Genomic DNA, 25,905 nt, shown 5'->3' on the forward strand with positions numbered 1-25,905 from the left:
AATGAGAGGGGGCTTATTATACTGCAGGTGTAATGGGAGGGGGCGTATTAAACTGCAGGTGTAATGGGAGGGAGGGGGCTTATTATACTGCAGGTGTAATGGGAGGGAGGGGGCTTATTATACTGCAGGTGTAATGAGAGGGGGCTTATTATACTGCAGGTGTAATGGAAGGGAGGGGGCGTATTATACTGCAGGTGTAAAGGGAGGGGGCTTATTATACTGCAGGTGTAATGGGAGGGGGCTTATTATACTGCAGGTGTAATGGGAGGGAGGGGGCTTATTATACTGCAGGTGTAAAGGGAGGGATGGGGCTTATTATACTGCAGGTGTAATGGGAGGGAGGGGGCTTATTATACTGCAGGTGTAATGGGAGGGGGCGTATTATACTGCAGGTGTAATGGGAGGGGGCGTATTATACTGCAGGTGTAATGGGAGGGGGGGCTTATTATACTACAATGTAATGGGAGGGGGCTTATTAAACTGCAGGTGTAATGGGAGGGAGGGGGCTTATTATACTGCAGGTGTAATGGGAGGGAGAGGGCTTATTATACTGCAGGTGTAATGGGAGGGGGCGTATTATACTGCAGGTGTAATGGGATGGGGCTTATTATATTGCAGGTGTAATGGGAGGGAGGGGGCTTATTATACTGCAGGTGTAATGGGAGGGAGGGGGCTTATTATATTGCAGGTGTAATGGGAGGGAGGGGGCTTATTATACTGCAGGTGTAAAGGGAGGGAGGGGGCTTATTATACTGCAGGTGTAATGGGAGGGGGCCTATGATACTGCAGGTGTAAAGGGAGGGAGGGGGCTTATTATACTGCAGGTGTAATGGGAGGGAGGGGGCTTATTATACTGAAGATGTAATGGGAGGGAGGGGGCTTATTATACTGAAGATGTAATGGGAGGAAGGGGGCTTATTATACTGCAGGTGTAATGGGAGGGAGGGGGCTTATTATACTGCAGGTGTAATGGGAGGGAGGGGGCTTATTATACTGCAGGTGTAATGGGAGGGAGGGGGGTTATTATACTGAAGATGTAATGGGAGGGAGGGGGCTTATTATACTGCAGATGTAATGGGAGGGGGCTTATTATACTGAAGATGTAATGGGAGGGGGCTTATTATTCTGAAGATGTAATAGGAGGGGGCTTATTATACTGAAGATGTAATAGGAGGGGGGGGGGGCTTATTATACTGAAGATGTAATAGGAGGGAGGGGGCTTGTTATACTGAAGATGTAATAGGAGGGAGGGGGCTTATTATACTGCAGATCTAATGGGAGGGAGGGGGCTTATACTGCAGATGTAATGGGAGGGAGGGGGCTTATTATACTGCAGGTGTAATGGGAGGGAGGGGGCTTATTATACTGCAGATGTAATGGGAGGGGGCTTATACTGAAGATGTAATGGGAGGGAGGCGGCTTATTATACTGCAGATGTAATGGGAGGGAGGGGGCTTATTATTCTGCAGATGTAATAGGAGGGGGCTTATTATACTAAAGATGTAATAGGAGGGGGCTTATTATACTGCAGGTGTAATGAGAGGGGGCTTATTATACTGCAGGTGTAAAGGGAGGGAGGGGGCTTATTATACTGCAGGTGTAATGGGAGGGAGGGGGCTTATTATACTGCAGGTGTAATGGGAGGGAGGGGGCTTATTATACTGCAGGTGTAATGGGAGGGGGCTTATGATACTGCAGGTGTAAAGGGAGGGAGGGGGCTTATTATACTGCAGGTGTAAAGGGAGGGAGGGGGCTTATTATACTGCAGGTGTAATGAGAGGGGGCTTATTATACTGCAGGTGTAATGGGAGGGAGGGGGCTTATTATACTGCAGGTGTAATGAGAGGGGGCTTATTATACTGCAGGTGTAAAGGGAGGGGGGGGCTTATTATACTACAAAGTAATGGGAGGGGGCTTATTAAACTGCAGGTGTAATGGGAGGGAGGGGCTTATTATACTGCAGGTGTAATGGGAGGGAGGGGGCTTATTATACTGCAGGTGTAATGGGATGGGGCTTATTATATTGCAGGTGTAATGGGAGGGAGGGGGCTTATTATACTGCAGGTGTAATGGGAGGGAGGGGGCTTATTATATTGCAGGTGCAATGGGAGGGAGGGGGCTTATTATATTGCAGGTGTAATGGGAGGGAGGGGGCTTATTATACTGCAGGTGTAAAGGGAGGGAGGGGGCTTATTATACTGCAGGTGTAATGGGAGGGGGCTTATTATACTGCAGGTGTAAAGGGAGGGAGGGGGCTTATTATACTGCAGGTGTAATGGGAGGGGGCTTATGAAACTGCAGGTGTAAAGGGAGGGAGGGGGCTTATTATACTGCAGGTGTAATGGGAGGGGGCTTATTATACTGCAGGTGTAAATGGAGGGGGCTTACTATACTGCAGGTGTAATGGGAGGGGGCTTATTATGCTGCAGGTGTAAAGGGAGGGAGGGGGCTTATTATACTGCAGGTGTAATGAGAGGGAGCTTATTATGCTGCAGGTGTAAAGGGAGGGAGGGGGTTTATTATACTGCAGGTGTAATGGGAGGGGGCTTATTATACTGCAGGTGTAATGAGAGGGGGCTTATTATACTGCAGGTGTAATGGGAGGGAGGGGGCGTATTATACTGCAGGTGTAAAGGGAGGGAGGGGGCTTATTATACTGCAGGTGTAATGGGAGGGGGCTTATTATACTGCAGGTGTAATGGGAGGGAGGGGGCTTATTATACTGCAGGTGTAAAGGGAGGGAGGGGGCTTATTATACTGCAGATGTAATGGGAGGGGGCTTATTATACTGCAAGTGTAATGGGAGGGGGCTTATTATACTGCAGGTGTAAAGGGAGGGAGGGGGCTTATTATACTGCAGATGTAATGGGAGGGGGCTTATTATACTGCAAGTGTAATGGGAGGGGGCTTATTATACTGCAGGTGTAAAGGGAGGGAGGGGGCTTATTATACTGCAGGTGTAAAGGGAGGGAGGGGGCTTATTATACTGCAGGTGTAATGGGAGGGGGCTTATTATACTGCAGGTGTAATGGGAGGGGGCGTATTAAACTGCAGGTGTAATGGGAGGGAGGGGGCTTATTATACTGGAGGTGTAATGGGAGGGAGGGGGCTTATTATACTGCAGGTGTAAAGGGAGGGAGGGGGCTTATTATACTGCAGGTGTAATGGGAGGGGGCTTATTATACTGCAGGTGTAATGGGAGGGAGGGGGCTTATTATACTGCAGGTGTAAAGGGAGGGATGGGGCTTATTATACTGCAGGTGTAATGGGAGGGAGGGGGCTTATTATACTGCAGGTGTAATGGGAGGGGGCGTATTATACTGCAGGTGTAATGGGAGGGGGCGTATTATACTGCAGGTGTAATGGGAGGGGGCGTATTATACTACAATGTAATGGGAGGGGGCTTATTATACTGCAGGTGTAATGGGAGGGAGGGGGCTTATTATACTGCAGGTGTAATGGGAGGGAGGGGGCTTATTATACTGCAGGTGTAATGGGAGGGAGGGGGCTTATTATACTGCAGGTGTAATGGGAGGGGGCGTATCATACTGCAGGTGTAATGGTAGGGGGCGTATTATACTGCAGGTGTAATGGGAGGGGGGGCTTATTATACTACAATGTAATGGGAGGGGGCTTATTAAACTGCAGGTGTAATGGGAGGGAGGGGGCTTATTATACTGCAGGTGTAATGGGAGGGAGGGGGCTTATTATACTGCAGGTGTAATGGGAGGGGGCGTATTATACTGCAGGTGTAATGGGAGGGGGTGTATTATACTGCAGGTGTAATGGGATGGGGCTTATTATATTGCAGGTGTAATGGGAGGGAGGGGGCTTATTATATTGCAGGTGTAATGGGAGGGAGGGGGCTTATTATACTGCAGGTGTAAAGGGAGGGAGGGGGCTTATTATACTGCAGGTGTAATGGGAGGGGGCCTATGAAACTGCAGGTGTAAAGGGAGGGAGGGGGCTTATTATACTGCAGGTGTAATGGGAGGGGGCTTATTATACTGCAGGTGTAAAGGGAGGGAGGGGGCTTATTATACTGCAGGTGTAATGGGAGGGGGCGTATTAAACTGCAGGTGTAATGGGAGGGAGGGGGCTTATTATACTGCAGGTGTAATGGGAGGGGGCTTATTATACTGCAGGTGTAATGGAGGGAGGGGGCTTATTATACTGCAGGTGTAATGGGAGGGGGCTTATTATACTGCAGGTCTAATGGGAGGGAGGGGCCTTATTATTCTGCAGATGTAATGGGAGGGAGGGGGCTTATTATACAGCAGGTGTAAAGGGAGGGGGCTTATTATACTGCAGGTGTAATGGGAGGGAGGGGGCTTATTATACTGCAGATGTAATGGGAGGGAGGGGGCTTATTATACTGCAGGTGTAAAGGGAGGGAGGGGGCTTATTATACTGCAGGTGTAATGGGAGGGAGGGGGCTTATTATACTGCAGGTGTAATGGGAGGGAGGGAGCTTATTATTCTGCAGGTGTAATGGGAGGGAGGGGGCTTATTATACTGCAGGTGTAATGGGAGGGGGCTTATTATACTGCAGATGTAATGGGAGGGATGGGGCTTATTATACTGCAGGTGTAATGGGAGGGGGCTTATTATTCTGCAGGTGTAATGGGAGGGAGGGGGCTAATTATACTGCAGGTGTAATGGGAGGGGGCTTATTATTCTGCAGATGTAATGGGAGGGAGGGGGCTTATTATACTGCAGGTGTAATGGGAGGGAGGGGGCTTATTATACTGCAGGTGTAATGGGAGAGAGGGGGCGTATTATACTGCAGGTGTAATGGGAGGGAGGGGGCTTATTATACTGCAGGTGTAATGGGAGGGAGGGGGCTTATTATACTGCAGGTGTAAAGGGAGGGAGGGGGCTTATTATACTGCAGGTGTAATGGGAGGGGGCTTATTATTCTGCAGATGTAATGGGAGGGAGGGGGCTTATTATACTGCAGGTGTAATGGGAGGGAGGGGGCTTATTATACTGCAGGTGTAATGGGAGGGAGGGGGCTTATTATACTGCAGGTGTAATGGGAGGGAGGGGGCGTATTATACTGCAGATGTAATGGGAGGGAGGGGGCTTATTATACTCCAGGTGTAACGGGAGGGAGGGGGCTTATTATACTCCAGGTGTAACGGGAGGGAGGGGGCTTATTATTCTGCAGGTGTAATGGGAGGGAGGGGGCTTATTATACTGCAGGTGTAATGGGAGGGAGGGGGCTTATTATACTGCAGGTGTAATGGGAGGGAGGGGGCTTATTTTACAGAAGGTGTAATAGGAGGGAGATTGGGGGGTATTATATGGCAGATGTAATGGGAGGGAGGGGGCTTATTATACTGCAGGTGTAATGGGAGGGAGGGGGCTTATTATACTGCAGGTGTAATGGGAGGGAGGGGGCGTATTATACTGCAGGTGTAATGGGAGGGAGGGGGCTTATTATACTCCAGGTGTAACGGGAGGGAGGGGGCTTATTATTCTGCAGGTGTAATGGGAGGGAGGGGGCTTATTATACTGCAGGTGTAACGGGAGGGAGGGGGCTTATTATTCTGCAGGTGTAATGGGAGGGAGGGGGCTTATTATACTGCAGGTGTAATGGGAGGGAGGGGGCTTATTATACTGCAGGTGTAATGGGAGGGAGGGGGCTTATTATACTGCAGGTGTAATGGGAGGGAGGGGGCTTATTATACTGCAGGTGTAAAGGGAGGGAGGGGGCTTATTAAACTGCAGGTGTAATGGGAGGGGGCTTATTATTCTGCAGATGTAATGGGAGGGAGGGGGCTTATTATACTGAAGATGTAATGGGAGGGGGCTTATTATTCTGCAGATGTAATGGGAGGGAGGGGGCTTATTATACAGCACGTGTAATGGGAGGGAGGGGGCTTATTATACTGCAGGTGTAATGGGAGGGAGGGGGCGTATTATACTGCAGGTGTAATGGGAGGGAGGGGGCTTATTATACTGCAGGTGTAATGGGAGGGAGGGGGCGTATTATACTGCAGGTGTAATGGGAGGGAGGGGGCTTATTATACTCCAGGTGTAACGGGAGGGAGGGGGCTTATTATACTCCAGGTGTAACGGGAGGGAGGGGGCTTATTATACTGCAGGTGTAATGGGAGGGAGGGGACTTATTATACTGCAGGTGTAATGGGAGGGAGGGGGCTTATTATACTGCAGATCTAATGGGAGGGAGGGGGCTTATTATACTGCAGGTGTAATGGGAGGGAGGGGACTTATTATACTGCAGGTGTAATGGGAGGGAGGGGGCTTATTATACTGCAGGTGTAATGGGAGGGAGGGGGCTTATTATACAGAAGGTGTAATAGGAGGGAGATTGGGGGGTTTTATATGGCAGATGTAATGGGAGGGAGGGGGCTTATTATACTGCAGGTGTAATGGGAGGGAGGGGGCTTATTATACTGCAGGTGTAATGGGAGGGAGGGGGCTTATTATACTGCAGGTGTAATGGGAGGGAGGGGGCTTATTATACTGCAGGTGTAACGGGAGGGAGGGGGCTTATTATACTGCAGATCTAATGGGAGGGAGGGGGCTTATTATACTGCAGGTGTAATGGGAGGGAGGGGACTTATTATACTGCAGGTGTAATGGGAGGGAGGGGGCTTATTATACTGCAGGTGTAATGGGAGGGAGGGGGCTTATTATACAGAAGGTGTAATAGGAGGGAGATTGGGGGGTTTTATATGGCAGATGTAATGGGAGGGAGGGGGCTTATTATACTGCAGGTGTAATGGGAGGGAGGGGGCTTATTATACTGCAGGTGTAATGGGAGGGAGGGGGCTTATTATACTGCAGGTGTAATGGGAGGGAGGGGGCTTATTATACTGCAGGTGTAACGGGAGGGAGGGGGCTTATTATTCTGCAGGTGTAATGGGAGGGAGGGGGCTTATTATACTGCAGGTGTAACGGGAGGGATGGGGCTTATTATGCTGCAGGTGTAATGGGAGGGAGGGGGCTTATTATACTGCAGGTGTAACGGGAGGGAGGGGGCTTATTATTCTGCAGGTGTAATGGGAGGGAGGGGGCTTATTATACTGCAGGTGTAATGGGAGGGAGGGGACTTATTATATAGCAGGTGTAATAGGAGGGAGATTGGGGGGTATTATATGGCAGATGTAATGGGGGTGGGGGGCTGAACCCTGGAACATCTGTTATCTAATGCATTTCTGTTGGATAGTGATACTGAATCTAATTCTTGCTGCATCTTAGCTTAGTATATGTGGCACAGTCTCCACAGCTACTGTATCTAAGCCTACTATGTGTGATGTGATCTGGTGTGAAGTGTATTTAGGCAGATTCCATTTCTACCTCTATGGTGTGTGATACCATCTACTCAGCGATGTATCTAAGTCAAGTATGTGTGTTAATGTCATTTGAGCTGCTATATCTAGTCTTTTCATGTATGACACCCCCTAATGAGCTGTGTATCTAATCCTGTGTGATACTGTCTGCTGAGCTGTGTATCTATCCCTCCCCTGTGTGATACAGTCTGTGAAGCTGCGTATCTAACCCTATCATGTGCGATACCTTCTGCTGACCTGTGTATCCAATCCTAACCTATGCGATACTGCCTGCTGAGTGGTGTATCTAATCCTATCATATGTAATACTGTCTTTTGAGCTATGTATCTAATCCTCCCTGTGTGATACTATCTGTCTTTTAAGATGTGTATCTAATACTATCATGTGTGATACTGTCTGCTGAGCTGTGTATCTAATCCCATGATATGTGATACAGTCTTTTAAACTGTGTATCTAATCCTATCATGTGCGATACTGTCTGCCAAGCTGTGTATCCAATCCTATCCTATGCAATACTGTCTGCTGAGCTGTGTATCTAATCCTATCATATGTGATACTGTCTGCTGAGCTGTGTATCTAATCCTATCATATGTGATACTGTCTTTTAAGATATGTATCTATTCCTCCCTGTGTGATACTGTCTGTCTTTTAAGCTGTGTATCTAATTCTATCAGACGAGATACTGTCTGCTGAGCTGTGTATCTAATCCTACCATGTGTGATACAGTCTTCTGAGCTGTGTATCTAATCCTATCATGTGTGATACTCTCTGCTGAGCTGTGTATCTAGTCCTACCATGTGTGATACTGACTGCTGAGCTGTGTATCTAATCCTACCATGTGTGATACTGTCTGCTGAGCTGTGTATCCAATCCTATCCTGTGTGATACTGTCTGCTGAGGTGTGTATCTAATCCTATCATGTGTGATACTGTTTGCTGAGCTGTGTATCTAATCCTATCATGTGTGATACTGTCTGCTGAGCTGTGTATCTAATCCTATCATGTGTGATACTGTCTGCTGAGCTGTGTATCTAATCCTACCATGTGTGATACTGACTGCTGAGCTGTGTATCTAATCCTATCATGTGTGATACTGACTGCTGAGCTGTGTATCTTATCCTATCATGTGTGATACTGTCTGCTGTGCTGTGTATCTAATCCTATCATGTGTGATACTGTCTGCTGAGCTGTGTATCTAATCCCATCATGTGTGATACTGTCTGCTGAGCTGTGTATCTAATCCTATCATGTGTGATACTGACTGCTGAGCTGTGTATCTTATCCTATCATGTGTGATACTGTCTGCTGAGCTGTGTATCTAATCCTACCATGTGTGATACTGACTGCTGAGCTGTGTATCTAATCCTATCATGTGTGATACCATCTGTTTGACCATGTGTGGTACTGCTTGCTGAGATACCTATCTCTTTTATGTTTGATATGTTTAGATGAGTTGTGTATCTACGGGAAACATGCGTGATACTGACTGTGTAGCCAAAAAGGTCAGGCCCCGATATCTACCCCTAGACATCCCTAGTGATACAATGCGCCAGGCCTCTGTATCTAAGATTATCATGTGTGATACAGTCTCTTTATGAAAAGTTACTGAATCCCCCGCATCCAATATCCAGAACCTTCGGCAGAGAACGCGTCCGTGGAGGAGACATAGTTATTTCATACATCCATAAACTATGAAAAGCGCCAGAAAGGAAATTATTCTAATCCGGTCTCCGTTAATTAGGGATTATTTGCTTTAATGTGCGGTAATTGCTGCGGCCGTCACATGACGCTTCGCACCTAATTAATCCTTTGGGTGGTAAAACTTTTGTTGTAGATAAGAAGCAAAACGTCGACTTTTGTGTCGGGTGAAATTGTGGAACATGAAAGACGAATCATTACAGGAGACACAATGTTTACACGGATTCCGGAAGGAGGAATGTGAGGAAGGATGTATCTGGAGGCAAGGCTGGGGTTCATGCTGCGCCAGGGGTGGGGTGACACGAAGAGTAGGGGGCATCTCACCAGGAATATGCGGCATTGATCACTCTTACATCCATGATATTCTACTGTTCCGTCTATTCATGATCTACTGGTGCCTGGGAATCTGCTCAGGATCTATTGGCCGTTTCTGATATGTATATGATCAACCCGTCCTTCCAGATCTGGTCATGATCTACTTTGTCATATATGGTCATGATCTACTGGTCATTATAGATGTCCTTCTAGGTCTGAACATGGGATACAGAGTCTTCTGCATCTCACCAAGTTCTACTGGTCATTCAATGTCTAATCACAATCTACTGGTCCATGTGTATCTCATCATAATCTTCTGGTACTTCTGGATATGGTTGTACCTTTGTACTACTGATCCTAATAGATCTGCAAACTCTACTGATCCTTCTCGATCTCATTATGATCTACTGCTCCTTCTAGCTCTGAGCATGAGCTACAAATTTTTTCCAGATTACATTAAGTTCTACGGGTTCTTCAAGGTCTAATCTACTGCTCCTTCTGGATCTCTTCATGATCTTATGGCCCTTCTACCTTTTAAACTGTTGATGTTTCTGGATCTAGTCATGAAGTATTGGAAATCCTAATTTATTAATGATGATGTGGTCCTGCTGAATCGGTCTTTCTGGATCTGGCCTTGATCGACTGATCCTCAGGAATCTCACGATGACCTTCTTTCCTTTTTGGTCTGATTATGAGTCCTTCTGGACCTGGCCATGATCTACTAGTCTTTCAGAATCTGGAGATGATCTACTGGTGCTAATAGCACTGTTATGAACAACTACTTTTTCTGGATCTTGTGGTGATCTACTGGTCCCAACGGTTCCTTTCACATCACATAGTGAACAACTGGTCCTTCTAGTCCTGGTCATGATCTATGGGTCCTCCTGGATCTGGTCAACATCTACTGCCCCATCCTAATTTCATTTATGATTAGAAGAGGAGCTACACGGCAGGGCTGTTATGTGCCTGTAACATGGAGTATTATATGGCGGCATTATTTGGACTTTGATTGTCTCTACTAGGGGCCACTGTATGGGAGTAATGTTTATGTGGGATTTTTTGGGTGTAACCAGTGGTATTTAACTAATTTCCATTAAATCAGCCCTCATCTCCTCTTTGGATAACATTCTAGACCTTGGAAAACATCTTACGTGACTTCTTTGTAAAGCAAAAAAAAAAATCCTGAAACACCACATCCTGGCAAACACAAGCCCACGTGTATCATATAGGTCGTACACGGCTACGTCTGTGCTTGTTGTCAGGCTCCGCTCAGTATTCACACACAGATGTATGTTCTCCAATTGTTGGCTTTTCTCGGAGCTGACTCTAAGCCTTTCCGCACCAATGGACCGGAGAACTCTGGAGGTTTAGCTGAAAACCAAGCAAATATTTAAAGAAATATATTCTAGAGGAGTAAGCGCGCTTCACAAACAAGATGGAAAATCCGATATGTAAATAAGGAAAAGCCAAAGGAAAGTCTGACGCGGGGGGACGAGCTTTACATGGTGACTTACAGCGCGCTCAGGTGAGTGCAGCAGCGGGTAAACAACACAGCAAATTACCATAGAGATAGAAAGGAAGGAGTAATATCATTTCCAAAGTCACCAGGAGAGATACATCCAGAGCTGCACTCACTATTTATATTCCGGGACTGTAGCTTCCCCAAATACAATAAAGCTGGTTCCTCACACTGCTGTGCACTTTGCTCTCTAGCAAAGACCCTCCCCTCTGCTCCGCTGCTACTAACAACATACACAGAGGTCTGATTACACATCTCTCCGGGGCAATACCTGACATTGGCTGCAGTTTGTATGGTCACAGCTGCTGACAGGTTCCCTTTCTAGTTCTTGGTAAAGGTAGGTTCCCTATTCTACATACCTGTGGGCGCTTGCTTGTACTTCCAGTATCATTGCAGTCACATGCACAGCATTAGTCTGAGCCCATGCAGGCGAAGGGGGGGTTTACATGTTACACGTGCGGATCTGCTGTCAGACACAGACCTTGTGCCGCTCAATTAAAATGTAAATTTCAGGTATTAAACAGCTCATGATTTTTCATTGTAAAAGCGACAATTTGCATTGGGTTTCATCAGGCGGTACTCACGTCCATCCGCTGTCCGCGCCTCCATGTGCACAAGGTCAGCTTCCTTATCTAAGCCCATTACCGACCTAAGGGAATGAAAGCGAGAGAAGAAGAGACGACACAATGAGATCCATTCAGCTCAGGTGCCGGGAGATAGCGGCATTATTAAACTGCATTGTATGGTAATAGCTTGGCCAATGGGGCAGAAATACCTGATAATACACATGTGTAGGGGGAATTATTATTCCAGGAGCCGCCGGCTCTGTGATTAGGATACAGGGAGCCCCCCCCCCCCCCCCTACCCCAAGTGTAGTCACAGGAAAGCACTGGACACCGGTGACTGTCACAGATTTTAATAGTCAAAATATTCGATTTTTCATGCTTGGAATACGAGTATCATAGTAAACACTAACACAAAGGAAGAATAGCAGTTACAAGAAAAGTGCATATGTTATGTACCAAAGTAATTGTGCATGTGATGAGAAAGAAGCTAAAATATATTCACACGTTGGATTGTAGAATGTATCTAGAATTTATATTACAATATACTCCAGAGCTGCACTCACTATTCTGCTGGAGCTGGTGCAGTCATTGGGGCACATGTAGTAAGGGTCCGAACAGCGCATTTTCGTCGGGTTTCCCTACTTTTTACAGTTTTGACCTGAATTGTCGCACGCGATTAGATTGTGGCGCCTCGGCACCGGCTTGCATGCGACACAAATTGCATGCGGGGGGCGTGGACGTCGGACAACCAGACTGATTAGGACAAACCGGGGAATTTAAAAACGAGATTGTGTTGAAAGATCAGCACTTATATGCACCAGGAAGAAGAAGGTGAACTTCGGCGGACCTGTGCGGGGGAAGCGACACATGCAGGAAATCGGGCACACAAGCTATGTTAATCGTGGAAGATCTGAATCCTCGTCGGACAACGCACAGCGGGGATCACGACGAGATGGGTAAGTAAATGTGTCCCAACGTGTACATACATGACATTACTTATCCTGTACTGATCCTGAGTTACATCCTGTATTATACCCCAGAGCTGCACTCACTATTCTACTGGTGGTGCAGTCACTGTGTACATACATGACATTACTTATCCTGTACTGATCCTGAGTTACATCCTGTATTATACTCCAGAGCTGCACTCACTGCTCTGCTACTGGTGCAGTCACTGTGTACATACATGACATTACTTATCCTGTACTGACCCTGAGTTACATCCTGTATTATACTCCAGAGCTGCACTCACTATTCTGCTGCTGGTGCAGTCACTGTGTACATACATGACATTACTTATCCTGTACTGGTCCTGAGTTACATCCTGTATTATACTCCAGAGCTGCACTGACTATTCTGCTGGTGCAGTCACTGTGTACATACATGACATTACTTATCCTGTACTGATCCTGAGTTACATCCTGTATTATACTCCAGAGCTGCACTCACTATTCTGCTGCTGGTGCAGTCACTGTGTACATACATGACATTACTTATCCTGTACTGACCCTGAGTTACATCCTGTAATATACTCCAGAGCTGCACTCACTATTCTGCTGGTGCAGTCACTGTGTACACACATGACATTACTTATCCTGTACTGATTCTGAGTTACATCCTGTATTATACCCCAGAGCTGCACTCACTATTCTGCTGCTGGTGCAGTCACTGTGTACATACATGACATTACTTATCCTGTACTGATCCTGAGTTACATCCTGTATTATACTCCAGAGCTGCACTCACTATTCTGCTGCTGGTGCAGTCACTGTGTACATACATGACATTACTTATCCTGTACTGATCCTGAGTTACATCCTGTATTATACTCCAGAGCTGCACTCACTATTCTGCTGCTGGTGCAGTCACTGTGTACATACATGACATTACTTATCCTGTACTGATCCTGAGTTACATCCTGTAACTTCCTGGTGCATGTAAGTGCATTGTCTTGCGACACAATTTGAAAATTATATCCTGCGCTCAGTCCGAATCAGTTGGATCGTCTGATGGCTCACCCAACGATTTCTGTCACATGAAAGCCAGTGCAGCCGCGCCAAAATCTGATCGCGTGCAACACAATCCCAGCGCAAACCCCTGTTAATAACCTGTCCATGCCAAGCAAATCCCATGCTAAAAGACGGAAAGATCCACGACCCTTAGTAAATCAGCCCGATTGTGCAGATTCCTCCCTTTAGATACTTCTTGGATATTTTCTAATTGTCACTTTTTAATGTAAATAATAAAGCAATGGATACTTTTGTATTTATATTTTGTATGGTTGTCTCTCACATGTTTATGTAGGTTGTGCATCACTAGTATTGGGATCCTAAATACATATCAGTAATTGTAACAAGTAAGGAATCCCTGGACATAAGAGAACTTGCTAAACACTGCTGTATGTGGGGGAGAGCTCCTGCTGCATGGTCTTATAGCCTTCATCCTAAACTTGTACAGGGGGCCAGGGTCAGGGGCGTAACTAGGAGAGGCGGGCCCCATAGCATATTTCTGAATTGGGGGCCTCTTACCCCCCTCAGAAAATATGCACACCCTCTGTTCTTTAGTGTATCAGGTTGGATGCCAGGGCCCCCTTGACACTGCGGGCCTCATAGCAGCTGCTACAACTGTAGTTACGCCCATGGGTGGGGTTATAAATGAGATTATATCTAGTCTGGCATTGGCTTCTTTTGTGTCATATGCAGAGGCGTAACTGGAGGTGGTGCCAATGGTGCTGTTGTAACCGGGCCCAAGAGGTTTAGGGGGCCCACAAGGTCATTTTCCTAGTGAGAGGACTAGTAAATATACCATACATTATATTCGGGCCACTGGGATAGAGTTTGCATCGGGGCCCACCACTGGTCATACGTATCCCATACATTTCCCCCATGTCCCCTCTCCTCCTGCAGGACGCTAGTATCCGAGTCTTCCGCCGCGGCACGGATTATCCTTCCGCATAACTCAATGTGACTGTGAATCCTATTACCCGGGATGGCGGTCGGGCGGCTCTGACCTTGATATTTCCTGGCTGCCAGATATCTTTATCTCCCTGTAGCTTGTTTGTCTCTGGGTAGTAAGTGTTCTTGAAGTTTGGAGAACTGACAACACCGGGGGCAGTCACTGTCCCCGTTCCTTGTCCGCGGGGCGGTTGCCGTATAACCAGCCATCCCGTCCCCCATCCTCACCCCATGGGGAGCGGCGTCTTTAGGGACAATCGCCAGATACATTGTATTTCACACTAGTTTACGCTTGTGCCCCGCAGAGATGGAGTCAGGGGAATATTCCGGGAGCGCTCCGACTTGTCTCCTGACAAAAAAATAAATAATTCATGTTTTTTTCTAAAGGCAAAACACTAAAAAATACACAACCGCCATCACCGGCAGGAATCCGGAGTGGGGGGGTCTCACTAATACTCTGCAATGATGCGAATAACATGTGACGCATGTCCTCGGGTAACCCGTGTCCTGCTTGACGTGTCCATTAGAGTCAGGGACAGGGAAATTCATGTCAATGAGGACAAGGAATCCTATATCTCTCATTTTTAAAGGGTTGTATGGGGGTTAAAAGGCTTCTTTTATTCAGAACAGCGCCCCTTGTGACCACAGGATGTGTCAGGTATTGCAGCTCTTAAGCAGAATTGCCCTAAGACACTACATATGAACAATAATGAACAAAATTGGACTAAATTGCAAATATTTGATAAAATCCATGGGTTGGAGAAGCATAGTTTTAGAAAACGGGGTTAAGCTACAAAACTTGGTGCAACCAACAGATCGGAGAGATGCTTTTTCAATAAAAGTAGCTTAGACTGGATACAAGTTGCAACTTGATGACAAAAGGCGTTAAACATTAATGAGTTGCAATACCAGACATGTCCATAGACAAAAGGGGCACTGTTTTGAATAATATGACTAAGATATATACTCATAGTAGTCAATGAAAGCAGGGATTCTGAAGTGGCTTATAGCCCTAATATTTTATGCAGGTAAGGGGGTGCTTGTGGTTCCCCATTCTGCAGAGGACAAATGTATTCCCTATACTGTGTTATTCATAAAGCAACCCCTTTAATGTGACACCTAACTCAACAAAAGCCATTGAAAGGATCAAGTTAATATATGTTACATTAACAAAGAATTTTCTAGAGTAGATACAAGTGTAACACATCCTCAGCTGTGAGAAGTATCAGGGCTGCACAGGTTTGTTTGTGTGTTTATGATCATTGACAGCAATCAGTGGTATTGAGCACGACCAGAAAGGAAGGCAGGCGGTCTATTAGAGAGATGATATAATGAAATTCTTCGTATTACATGCAGGACACGCAGCTCCGGCCCGTGCAGGCGACGCTCTCCATTGTTTAATAAACTGCAACCTGAGTCGAGGAGATGAAATATTAATACTCCGCGCAGTAATAATTATAAGACGTGTAAACATATATAATCCAATTAGTGGCTCAGATACAACACAAGGCTGCAGGATGTTCTCTGTGTACCCGGGATCACCGAACGTCAGAGGATGAAGCCAGAGAATATTACACATCTAAATGACAATTTAAAGGGGTTGGCAAGGACTAGAAAAACAAGGCTGCTTTGTTCCAGAAGAGTGCCACTCCTCTCCACAGGCTGTGTATGGTACTGCAGCTCAGTTCCATTGATGAAAATGAAGCTGAGTTGCAAAAACGTTTCATAAAAGTGAAATGAAAACTAAAAAAATAAATAAGAGTTCGTCCCACAAAAAACAAGTCCTCATGCAATTTCATTAAAACACAGGAAAAATAACACCCAAAGAAGAAAAAAGATTAAAGTAAATAAGTCATTTGGAAGGTATTTATTCATTGTAGTAAAACATAGAACAACATAAAAAATAAAATCTATATAATCTACAGCCCATCCTGTAAAAAAAAAGCCCCTCTACTGTTTTTTCAATTGAAAAAAAAGAAAAAAAGTTAACGCCTTGAAGGGTACGCAAGGTCAATTAATTATTCTTTTTTATAGACCCTCCCTGAACGCACGGGTTCTGGGAGAAGCAGGAAGTGAGAAGAGACTTATCAGTACAGAGACAGTATCAGAAACAGAGACTTATCAGTACAGAGACAGTATCAGAAACAGAGACTTATCAGTACAGAGACAGTAACAGAAACAAAGACTTATCAGTACAGAGACAGTATCAGAAACAGAGGTTTATCAGTACAGAGACAGTAACAGAAACAAAGACTTATCACTATAGAGACAGTATCAGAAACAGAGACTTATCAGTACAGAGACAGTATCAGAAACAGAGACTTATCAGTACAGAGACAGTATCAGAAACAGAGACTTATCAGTACAGAGACAGTATCAGAAACAGAGACTTATCAGTACAGAGACAGTATCAGAAACAGAGACTTATCAGTATAGAGACAGTATCAGAAACAGAGACTTATCAGTATAGAGACAGTATCAGAAACAGAGACTTATCAGTCCAGAGACAGTATCAGAAACAGAGACTTATCAGTACATTAGGCTGCCACCAACTGCTCGTTTAATATAAGCCCGGTCCGTAAAGGGATTATATTGGGGCAGAAAGTCAACCTCAAAGTATCATGTATATAACCGAGGCACAGATGTGGGGATTCACAGATCCAGATAAAAGAACAACTAAATTGTATATTTAATTGCCTAAAGGGCACACTAGACAAAACAGTACACACAACAGATAAATATTATGTATACACACAGAGTTTACAGAGTACAAGTGGAATATAAACAATTGACTGGGTCAGTTCTGGACTAACTGGGGAAAGATCCTTCCTGATCTTGATGTGATGGTAAATAATTTCCTCAGGCTAAAGACAATGGGCAGAAGGGGCGATGTGCTCATATTAGGAGTCACACCTCTTGACACTTCCCAGGTGGCTTTAGAGAACATCCCACCTTGGATCAGATCCAGGACTTTGGAGTTCTAGCTTCTCAATGGGGAGTCAAAGTATCAGGGTTCTGGTCTCATCAGATCCAGATGAATCTCTGGATTTTGTTGAGACCGGACATCACCCACTTCCTATGCTCCCACAGAGAGTTCTTTATATCTCAGTTTTCGAAGCCGCTAGGGCAAGCGGAGACCTAGGTACGCGTTCACCTCACTGCCCCAATCACAGATATGCATTTGGCCTTGGGATGAGTTGGACCATAAATCCATGACTAGTATATTGGTTGGATAAGTTGTATTTTTTTTGTGTCCCTAAAAAAAGTGGAGGGGACACTAAGAAGGCTGTGCGTGCCACCAGGTCTGCAGGAGTGACAGTTACTTGCTCCACCCACAGAGTAAATGACACTCTTTAACTTGTCTTTCTAACTTAAAGAAGACCTGTCACCAGAATTTTACCCCTCCAAACCAACAATGCCTCCTGGTAAAGTCCTCCCCATGTCACCTTAAATTAGCTGCCAGTGAGACATTGGGGCTCATTTACTTACCCGGTCCTGCCGCGATCCAGCAGTGCGTTCTCCGTCGAGGATTCGGGTCTTCCGGCGATCCACTAAGCTAGTGCACCCGATGTCGCTGCTGTGCTGAAGTCCGCCGGAGTTCACCGTCCTATGTTGGGTGTAGGTAAGCGTGTATCAAGCGACACATTTTTTTTTAAATTCCGGGGGTTTTCCGAACCCGTCTGGTTTTCCGACGGATGATCCCTCCCCCCCCCCCCCCCGATTTCCGTCGCGTGCATGCCGGCCCAGTTGCGCCACAATCCGATCGCATGCGCCAAAAACCCAGGGCAATTCGCCTCAAACCGGTAATTTTCGGGAAACCCGACGAAATATAGCGATTCGGGCCCTTAGTAAATGACCCCCACTGTATCTTAATTACACCTATTTTTTTATATGCAAAATAGCCTTCTTGATTCTTATCTTCTGGGTTTAACTCTTCTCCTCTCCCAGGCTGCCAGTGAACCACCTGCACGTATTTTGACTGACAGATCAGTGTCTCTTCAAATCACTGCTCTCCTTGTACTTGACTGTCTTCCAATATTCAACTACAGACATATAGATCTCTATTTACTGATAGAGGTCTTTACACAGTGCCTTGTGTTATATTTATGTCCTGTGATGAAGGCGATGTCTTCTAAGGTCCTTTACCCATTTACATTTGAAAAATGTCCCCCATGTATGTAACTGATCACATGAAATCACAGTATGTCTACATGGAGGCATGGAGAGGAGTAAATCCATGGAGCCATAATGGGATTTCATGTGATCAGATAAATACATGGGGTAGACATTGCAAATGTAAGGGAATGGGACTTTAAATGACATCACCCAGGTCACATGACATGAACTGCTGTATACTAAGGACACAATGCATGGGAAGGAGTAGATGGGAGTGGCAGCCTAGCAGGACACACCCCCTACAATGCCAGGTAAGATAACAAAGTTGATTTTATGGGGATGTGAAGGAAACTATTTTTAGCTAAAAGAAGGGTGCCAGTTAGTTGGTAGGGCTCTATAGGAATCTGTCACTAGCTGTATTTGTAAAAGTGTGGTGACAGGTTCCCTTTAATTATGTTATGTAGATAAGGCTGGGGAAAGTGAATGATGTGTAGGGACACTGTTGAACATAATTCCCCCCCCCCCTGGCTGTATGGTCTATATTTTCATAATAATACCCATTACACCAGATGGCTGACTGGACCAGAAGTCCCGGAGACCAGATGGAAGTTGCCTCTCATAATACTGGCCCATTAAATGGGGCAACATTGAGAGCCACTTAGTCTGGTAGCTGCACACACCCAATACCGCCATCTAGTGGGAATGATAAAAGAAAAAGGCATTGGCAGAAGAGTGAAAATAAAGGCCAGTCCAACCATACCCTCTAGATATATAAGTGGCATTTGGTCTCCATTTGGATACAATAGAAGTTTGTAATACAGATCTTTCACCACCTCTTCCAGCTCTTAGGCATCAACCCACTGATTCCAGAACATTTGGAATTTTTTATCCAGCCCCCACCATTCCTGAGATATTAAGGTTGTTAGTTTTTAGCACCCTATTCTAATGAAGGTCTGTACTGTCATGTGGGTGGAACCAGTCTAGGGCTGCCTACCTGAAAGAGTAGAATTGGTGCTAAAATTTTTAAAATCCAAATGTCACAAAGACAAAAAAAAATTGAACAAACCAACATCTTGTACCTAACCTGGGGACTGCCTGTATTAGAGTTACGCTCATGCATTTTGATACATTTTTTAATAAATATTCCATTACCATTACAGTAGTGATGGACAGGAGAGTCATATCACTCCCTCCCCCCACAAACTATTGTTTACTCGGAGGAGAATTTATTTTGCTCCTTCATCGTCCTGAATTGTTGTTGAAAACGTAATTACAGGAGCGTCTTCCATCTCGCCGTAATGACTTGAGATGGAAACAATCTGAGAGAATTTGTCATTTCCTTCTGGTCAGAGCCCACACCAAGAGACTGCACCTCCCGTTTCACTCCCCGCCAGCGACGTTCTCACGAACACAAATGTCAGCAGGAATAAGGCAGAGCGAGGTGTGCGGCGCCCAGACAGGAGCTAAGCCGAAAGTCCAGATAATCCCCGACCACCGGATCCGATGCCGGCTATGAGCCTGGAGAGTGCGGTGGCCCAGGCTATAGACACATCGGGGGGCACTTATTATTGACTTTCTGCCAGACAACTGGAGGTTTTTTTTTCTTTCTTCCCTTGTTGCGTCTGTTTTGCCTTATTTATGAAGTGTCGTTGCCACAATATTTGTCTGACACTGACTCCTTCTCTTTTTTTGGGCGCAGCTTTGAAATCCGGGCACATTTCTATTTTCCCCGACACTGTTTTTGGCGCACACTATGGAGTTCTATTTCTCCACCATGAATGTGGAGACAGTTCTAAAGCTTTTCGGTTCCTGCGCCAATTCATTAACCCCTTAATGCCACAATCAAACATCCCAGGCTACATATGTCCACCAAACATGGATCCTGCTCCAAAATTGATAAATGCCCCACATTCTGTACGCCAACAAAACATGGAAGAAAACCAGCATAATGATGAGCAGCAGCCCTAAAATTGAGTCCAAATTTTGGACTTCCCAAACAGATTACTGAAACTTCACCAAAGTGAGGCCTACAGTCCACTATGAGAAATTCAGTGGGTCATCTCCACTGCTGGTATCAGGTTCTAGTTTCCCAATTTGGGGTTTTGGAACTTTTTTACAGCCATCTCATTTTTATTAGCCCTCAGATGGCTCACCTGGATAACTCTAGGAAACTGTCCACCTACCTCCCAAAGGTCCCCAGACATGGTCAGTGGTAAAAGGTCCTGACCCTAGTATCTGAGGTCCTTGTACTCTGTCCTTACCAACTTGTCTCAGACCTTCTATAACTTTGAAATGTTGCCGATCTTTGAAGACCTATTGGGGTAGAAACGTGATCCACCTATCTTTGATCCTGGCACTCTTCCTAAATCTGGAGGTCAAACGTTTCACTGTTCCTGTGAGATTCAGCGACATGACTCTGGAAAAGAGTCTTCTTCACCCAATGAAGTCCTCAATCACGGTCTTTGGTAGCAAGGATTAGGACACTGAGAACAAATTTCCAGGTTATTAAGACACTTTCAATGCGGATCACATTTATTTGGACTGAATTGAACCTGATAGGAGATTCAATGAAATGGGATTTAGGAAATTTGCTCATCTCTACTTCAACGACCAGTTGTCTGGGTGGCAAAGATAATGATGAAGACATAGAAATGAAAGGGATTCACAGAAGCAGGATCTATGGCCCCAGTCTATACAGGTTTTGTCAAACTTCAACTCCCAGTATGTGTTTATCGGCCATGATGGGAGTTGTAGTTTATCCACAGATTAAGTGTCATAGCTGGGAGACCCCTGGTGGTCTTTGTAATACCAATGTCCTCCTATACAGTCTTTTGTTCTCCTTAGTCATTCCAGCCAAGGTGCTTCAGCTTCCTCTGCATCCTATTTAATCCTAGAAGGACCTGATGGGACCTACTTCATCACTTCCACTATCACCGAATTGTGATCAGACTTATGTTGCCCTTGTGTCTTATAAGGGACTTGTTGTTGGTGGAGAAGAGGACACAAAGTTCCAGATGTTTTTGTTACAGAACTCCTTCTGCTGTGGTTGGGTAGTGTCATGGTGGGCAGAAGAGGTTGTCCTACTCTATCTGATACCTATATGGGAGAAATAACCAAGAGAAGACCTTAAAGTCCTGAAGCTCTCTGTCCATGGTCATCTACATGAGCAACAATCTAAAGTCTGCTCTTCAGAATAATTCTGGAGCTCCACCATGAACTGGGGAAGTAGTCTCCAATCTACGACTCTCCAGATGTTGCAAAACTACAACTCTCATCATTCTCTCTCAGTCTTCATAGTTGACTGTGAGCATTGAAGAACAGGATACTCATAACCCTATCATGTCATAATGTGACCCATGAAAATCTGTCATAGTGATGTTTGCGGATGCGGCTGGAGACCTTGTCCTTCACACATGAATAATAATGTTATGTACATGAGCACAGGAACATAATCAGCAGATGACTGCCTTACAATGTGCCAACAACTCACTTTCCATCATTGCTCCCACTGTTTCAGGGGCTTCTAGAAGCGCCATGGGTCAGCGGGGGTCAGACTTGTAGGTTTTTGACATATGACCATAACTAAAGCACAAACCCCATAATGAGGCAAAGAAATCTCTATAATATAAGATTATTAAATATTGAATGGTCCCAGGAGATCCCCGGAGCGGAGCTGATATATAGCAACACACTGTGCACAAGACTTTTATCATGAATGAGCTTCACAGGAAGTATGGACAGAAGAAAAACAAAATCAAAATTATTTCTAAACACTTGCAACATATCAATTTTCTGCAAATAAGACACTATATACCATCTGTTCAGCTCCTCCTGCTCTATAACATACTGCCTGCAAATAGGACAGTATGTACAATCTGCTCAGCCACTCCTACTTTATAACATGCCAGCAGATAGCACACTATGTACAATCTGTTCTGATTTTCTGCTCTATAACCTGCTACCTGCAGATAGGACACTATGTACAATCTGCTCAGCATCTCTTGCTCTATAACAAACTGCTTGCAGATAAGACACTATATACCATTTGTTCAGCTCCTCCTGCTCTATAACATGCTGCCTGCAGATAGGACACTATGTACAATCTGCTCAGCGCCCCCTGCTCTATAACATGCTGCCTGCAGATAGGACACTGTGTGCAATCTATTCTGATTTTCCTGTTCTACAAAGTGCTGCCTGCAGATAGGACACTGTGTACAATTTTCTCAGCTCTTCCCGCTCTATAACGCACTGCCTGAAGATAGGACACTGTGTACAATCTGTTAAGCGCCCCCTGCTCTATTACATGCTACCTACAGATAGGACACTATGTACAATCTGCTCAGCTCCTCCTGCTCTATAACCTGCTACCTACAGATAGGACACTATGTACAATCTTTTCAGCGCCTCCTGTTCTATAACATGCTGCCTTCAGGTAGGACACTATGTACAATCTGCTCAGCTCCTCCTGCTCTATAACATGCTGCCTGCAGATAGGACACTATGTACAATCTTTTCAGCGCCTCTATAACATGCTGCCTGCAGATAGGACACTATGTACAAATATTTTCAGCTCCTCCTGCTCTATAACATGCTGCCTGCATATAGGACACAGAGTAAAATCTGCTCAGCTCCTCCTGCTCTATAACATGCGGCTTGCAGATAGGACCCTACAGTATGCACCATCTACTCAACTCTTCCTGCTCTATAACATGCTGCCTGCACTTACAATGTGTCAGTTTCCCTTTAAACACCTACCTCCTTATTTAACAATAAATAAAAACTCATATAGATGGCTCTGCGCACGTGGTCTTCTTGTAAGGGTCAATAGCTTCACTTCCCGTAAAGTAAAAATCTATCTAGTCGACGCACTGTAAACACGCAGTAAGTAATTTGCTGACACAAGAAATCCCATTTCCCAGTGTTACAATCCATTCATTAGCAGATTGTGGCCCGGTAGGTGCTGATCCCACTGAAGACACTGCGCTGGCTTACACAGCCGTCACGTATAGATCTTAGTGTCAACTCCGCCTAAAGCCCCCATACATCAAGTCAAGTTTTCCAGTCCGAGCGAGATTACTATTCATTAGATCCGGCCTCCTACAAGTGCTCGGGGGGCTGCAGTCATTTACAATTCTGTATCTGCTATAAGAGCCAAGTGCAGATTGCCTTCTATATACCGATTCTTCAGAAAATCTCATTCCTACAGATAATCCTTCAGTAATGACTGACACAAAGCAGTAATGCCGGATGTCCAAGGCGCCGTCTGCTCTACATGTGTCCTCATTACCTTTCTGCGGTGCAGACCAGGCGGTGGCATATTTCACCACCCATGGAACCACAAGCCCAATGGACGCGCCATGCTGTGTCGGTTCTACTGTCTGGTGGCTCTACTCTATCACCCAAACTTTCCGGCCACTACTATAACTCTACAGGACAGGTTATAAAATACTATACATTGTAAATCTCAGCTTCCAGTAGTGATTCTCCTCTTCTCTTTCTGGAGTTATGCCATTTTTTTCTGCTCTGACGCTTCTTGTGAACAATTTTCCCCGCTACAGATGAGTGGGAGGAGTCTGCTCTCTTTCTGCGTTTGCCCTACAGTTGAGTCCATTACAAGCTGCCCTCACTTTGCAAGATGACGGTCATGAAGCAACTTAGAAGCAAATCCACTGAGGTATGCATTGTCTACACTTAAAGGATCTATATAGAGAATAGCCAGGCAGCTTTCCCTTCACAGAGGAACATGGAAAAAGTAGTATAAGCCAGCAGTGAAATAGATACATAAAGTGTATAGTCTGGGCTGTGTAACACTAAGGGTTAACAGTGTCCCTGCTCTGTAGAAACTGTATCTGGAGATGAGAGGCTAAGGGGGGAGGCTGGAAAGGAATGATGATGTCTGAGGTGCTGAGAGACACATGGAAAGCTACACAGGATCACAAACTGGAAATTATTGGGAACAGGGGAGACATCCTTCCACACCTATTCAAGGTCCACAGAGCTGCACAGTCACAATATTCTCCTGCAAGTTACAAGGACAGCAGCGTCACATAGTCGCCCCCTCCCTTCATAGTGAGCAGGGAGCACCGGCTCATTAGCATAATTATAAAAGTTGATATAAGAAGGTAGGATAATGGATAACAAATATAAGAAGATATCACAGTCCCGGTGCCTGGATCAATGAGTAATGTCCCTGGTTTATCAGGATGGATTTCGATACAAAATTTACTGTAGTTTAGTTTTTTTTTTATTTTATTTAGTTTTTATGCCTCTTTTATAGCCTACTGTAAAGGGGTTAAAAACTGATGTATCTAACTAATATTCCTCTCCATCAGCCCAGACAATGGAGTCATCAGAGGGGCAGACGCGAGTCTCCTGCGCAGCGTCCTCCCCCCCGCCTTGTAACTGGACATTAAGCGTCCTATTAATATTCCTCCGGCCTCGTGTAATTTCCCTGAATTTAATCTTTCTTCTCCATCTCTGCACTTTGATTAAAAAGTAAAAACTTTTTTTTTTATTGTTTTGCCATTACTATAAAATACTCAGCTGCGTTCTCTTCCCAGGCTGTAACAGACTTTAAATCTCCGTCCGCAGCTTTATGGAGAATACTTTATCATAATTTAAGGGGCCGCCTTACGTATCCCTTTAAGAAATAAAACCGTAGGGTGTAATATAGGGCGATTTTTGTTTAGTGTCCATTTAATCAATGAGGCTGAGTCTCACCCCTCCCCCACCAGAGGTATTCGCCTTCTTGGCGGCCGCCGCCTCCTTTATATTCTGTTTAATGGCAGCGATCTTTTTCTTAAAGAGCGCTAAATAATTTAGAAAGGTCCCTCGCATTTGTGTTCCTTAATTAACACGAAATACAGTATGTGCCAGCAAGATACTCAGGAGCGGAGAGATATAAAACGATTCAAGACGTTGTAACCATCAATAAAATTGGCTACAGTGCAACAGAGAAGAAAGGGGCTGAAGGGGGATGGGGCTGAGCGGCAGGTGGTGGTGCAGCAAGGGGGCGCTCTAGAGGCTATTTACCATTCTGACACTGACCAGGTCAACTGCTAGCACTGTGCTGTGTACTGTACATATATACAGGATAGGAGTAGTAGTACTGTGCTGTGTCCATATATACAGGATAGGAGTAGTAGTACTGTGCTGTGTCCATATATACAGGATAGTAGTAGTAGTACTTTGCTGTGCACATATATACAGGATAGGAGTACTAGTACTGCACTATGACCATATCTACATGGTAGGAGTAGTAGTACTGCACTATGCCCATATATACAGAATAGGAATAGTAGTAAAGTGCCCATATAAACAGGATAGGAGTAGTAGTACTGTGCTGTGCCCATATATACAGGATAGGAGTAGTAGTACTGTGCTGTGCCCATATATACAGGATAGGAGTAGTAGTAC

General features: G+C 45.2%; 1 protein-coding gene across 1 annotated transcript in view; it reads right to left on the reverse strand.

The window, feature by feature from the left end:
• Positions 1-25,905, reverse strand: part of SORCS3 (sortilin related VPS10 domain containing receptor 3) — a 417,809-nt gene that overhangs the window by 123,118 nt on the left and 268,786 nt on the right. Inside the window, exon 6 of the mRNA XM_072130504.1 lies at positions 11,438-11,502. Within this exon, the coding sequence (XP_071986605.1) occupies positions 11,438-11,502 (65 nt within the window). The remainder of the gene's footprint in view (positions 1-11,437; positions 11,503-25,905) is intronic.

Source organism: Engystomops pustulosus, chromosome 11, assembly GCF_040894005.1.
Source record: "Engystomops pustulosus chromosome 11, aEngPut4.maternal, whole genome shotgun sequence".
Taxonomy (NCBI): domain Eukaryota; kingdom Metazoa; phylum Chordata; class Amphibia; order Anura; family Leptodactylidae; genus Engystomops; species Engystomops pustulosus.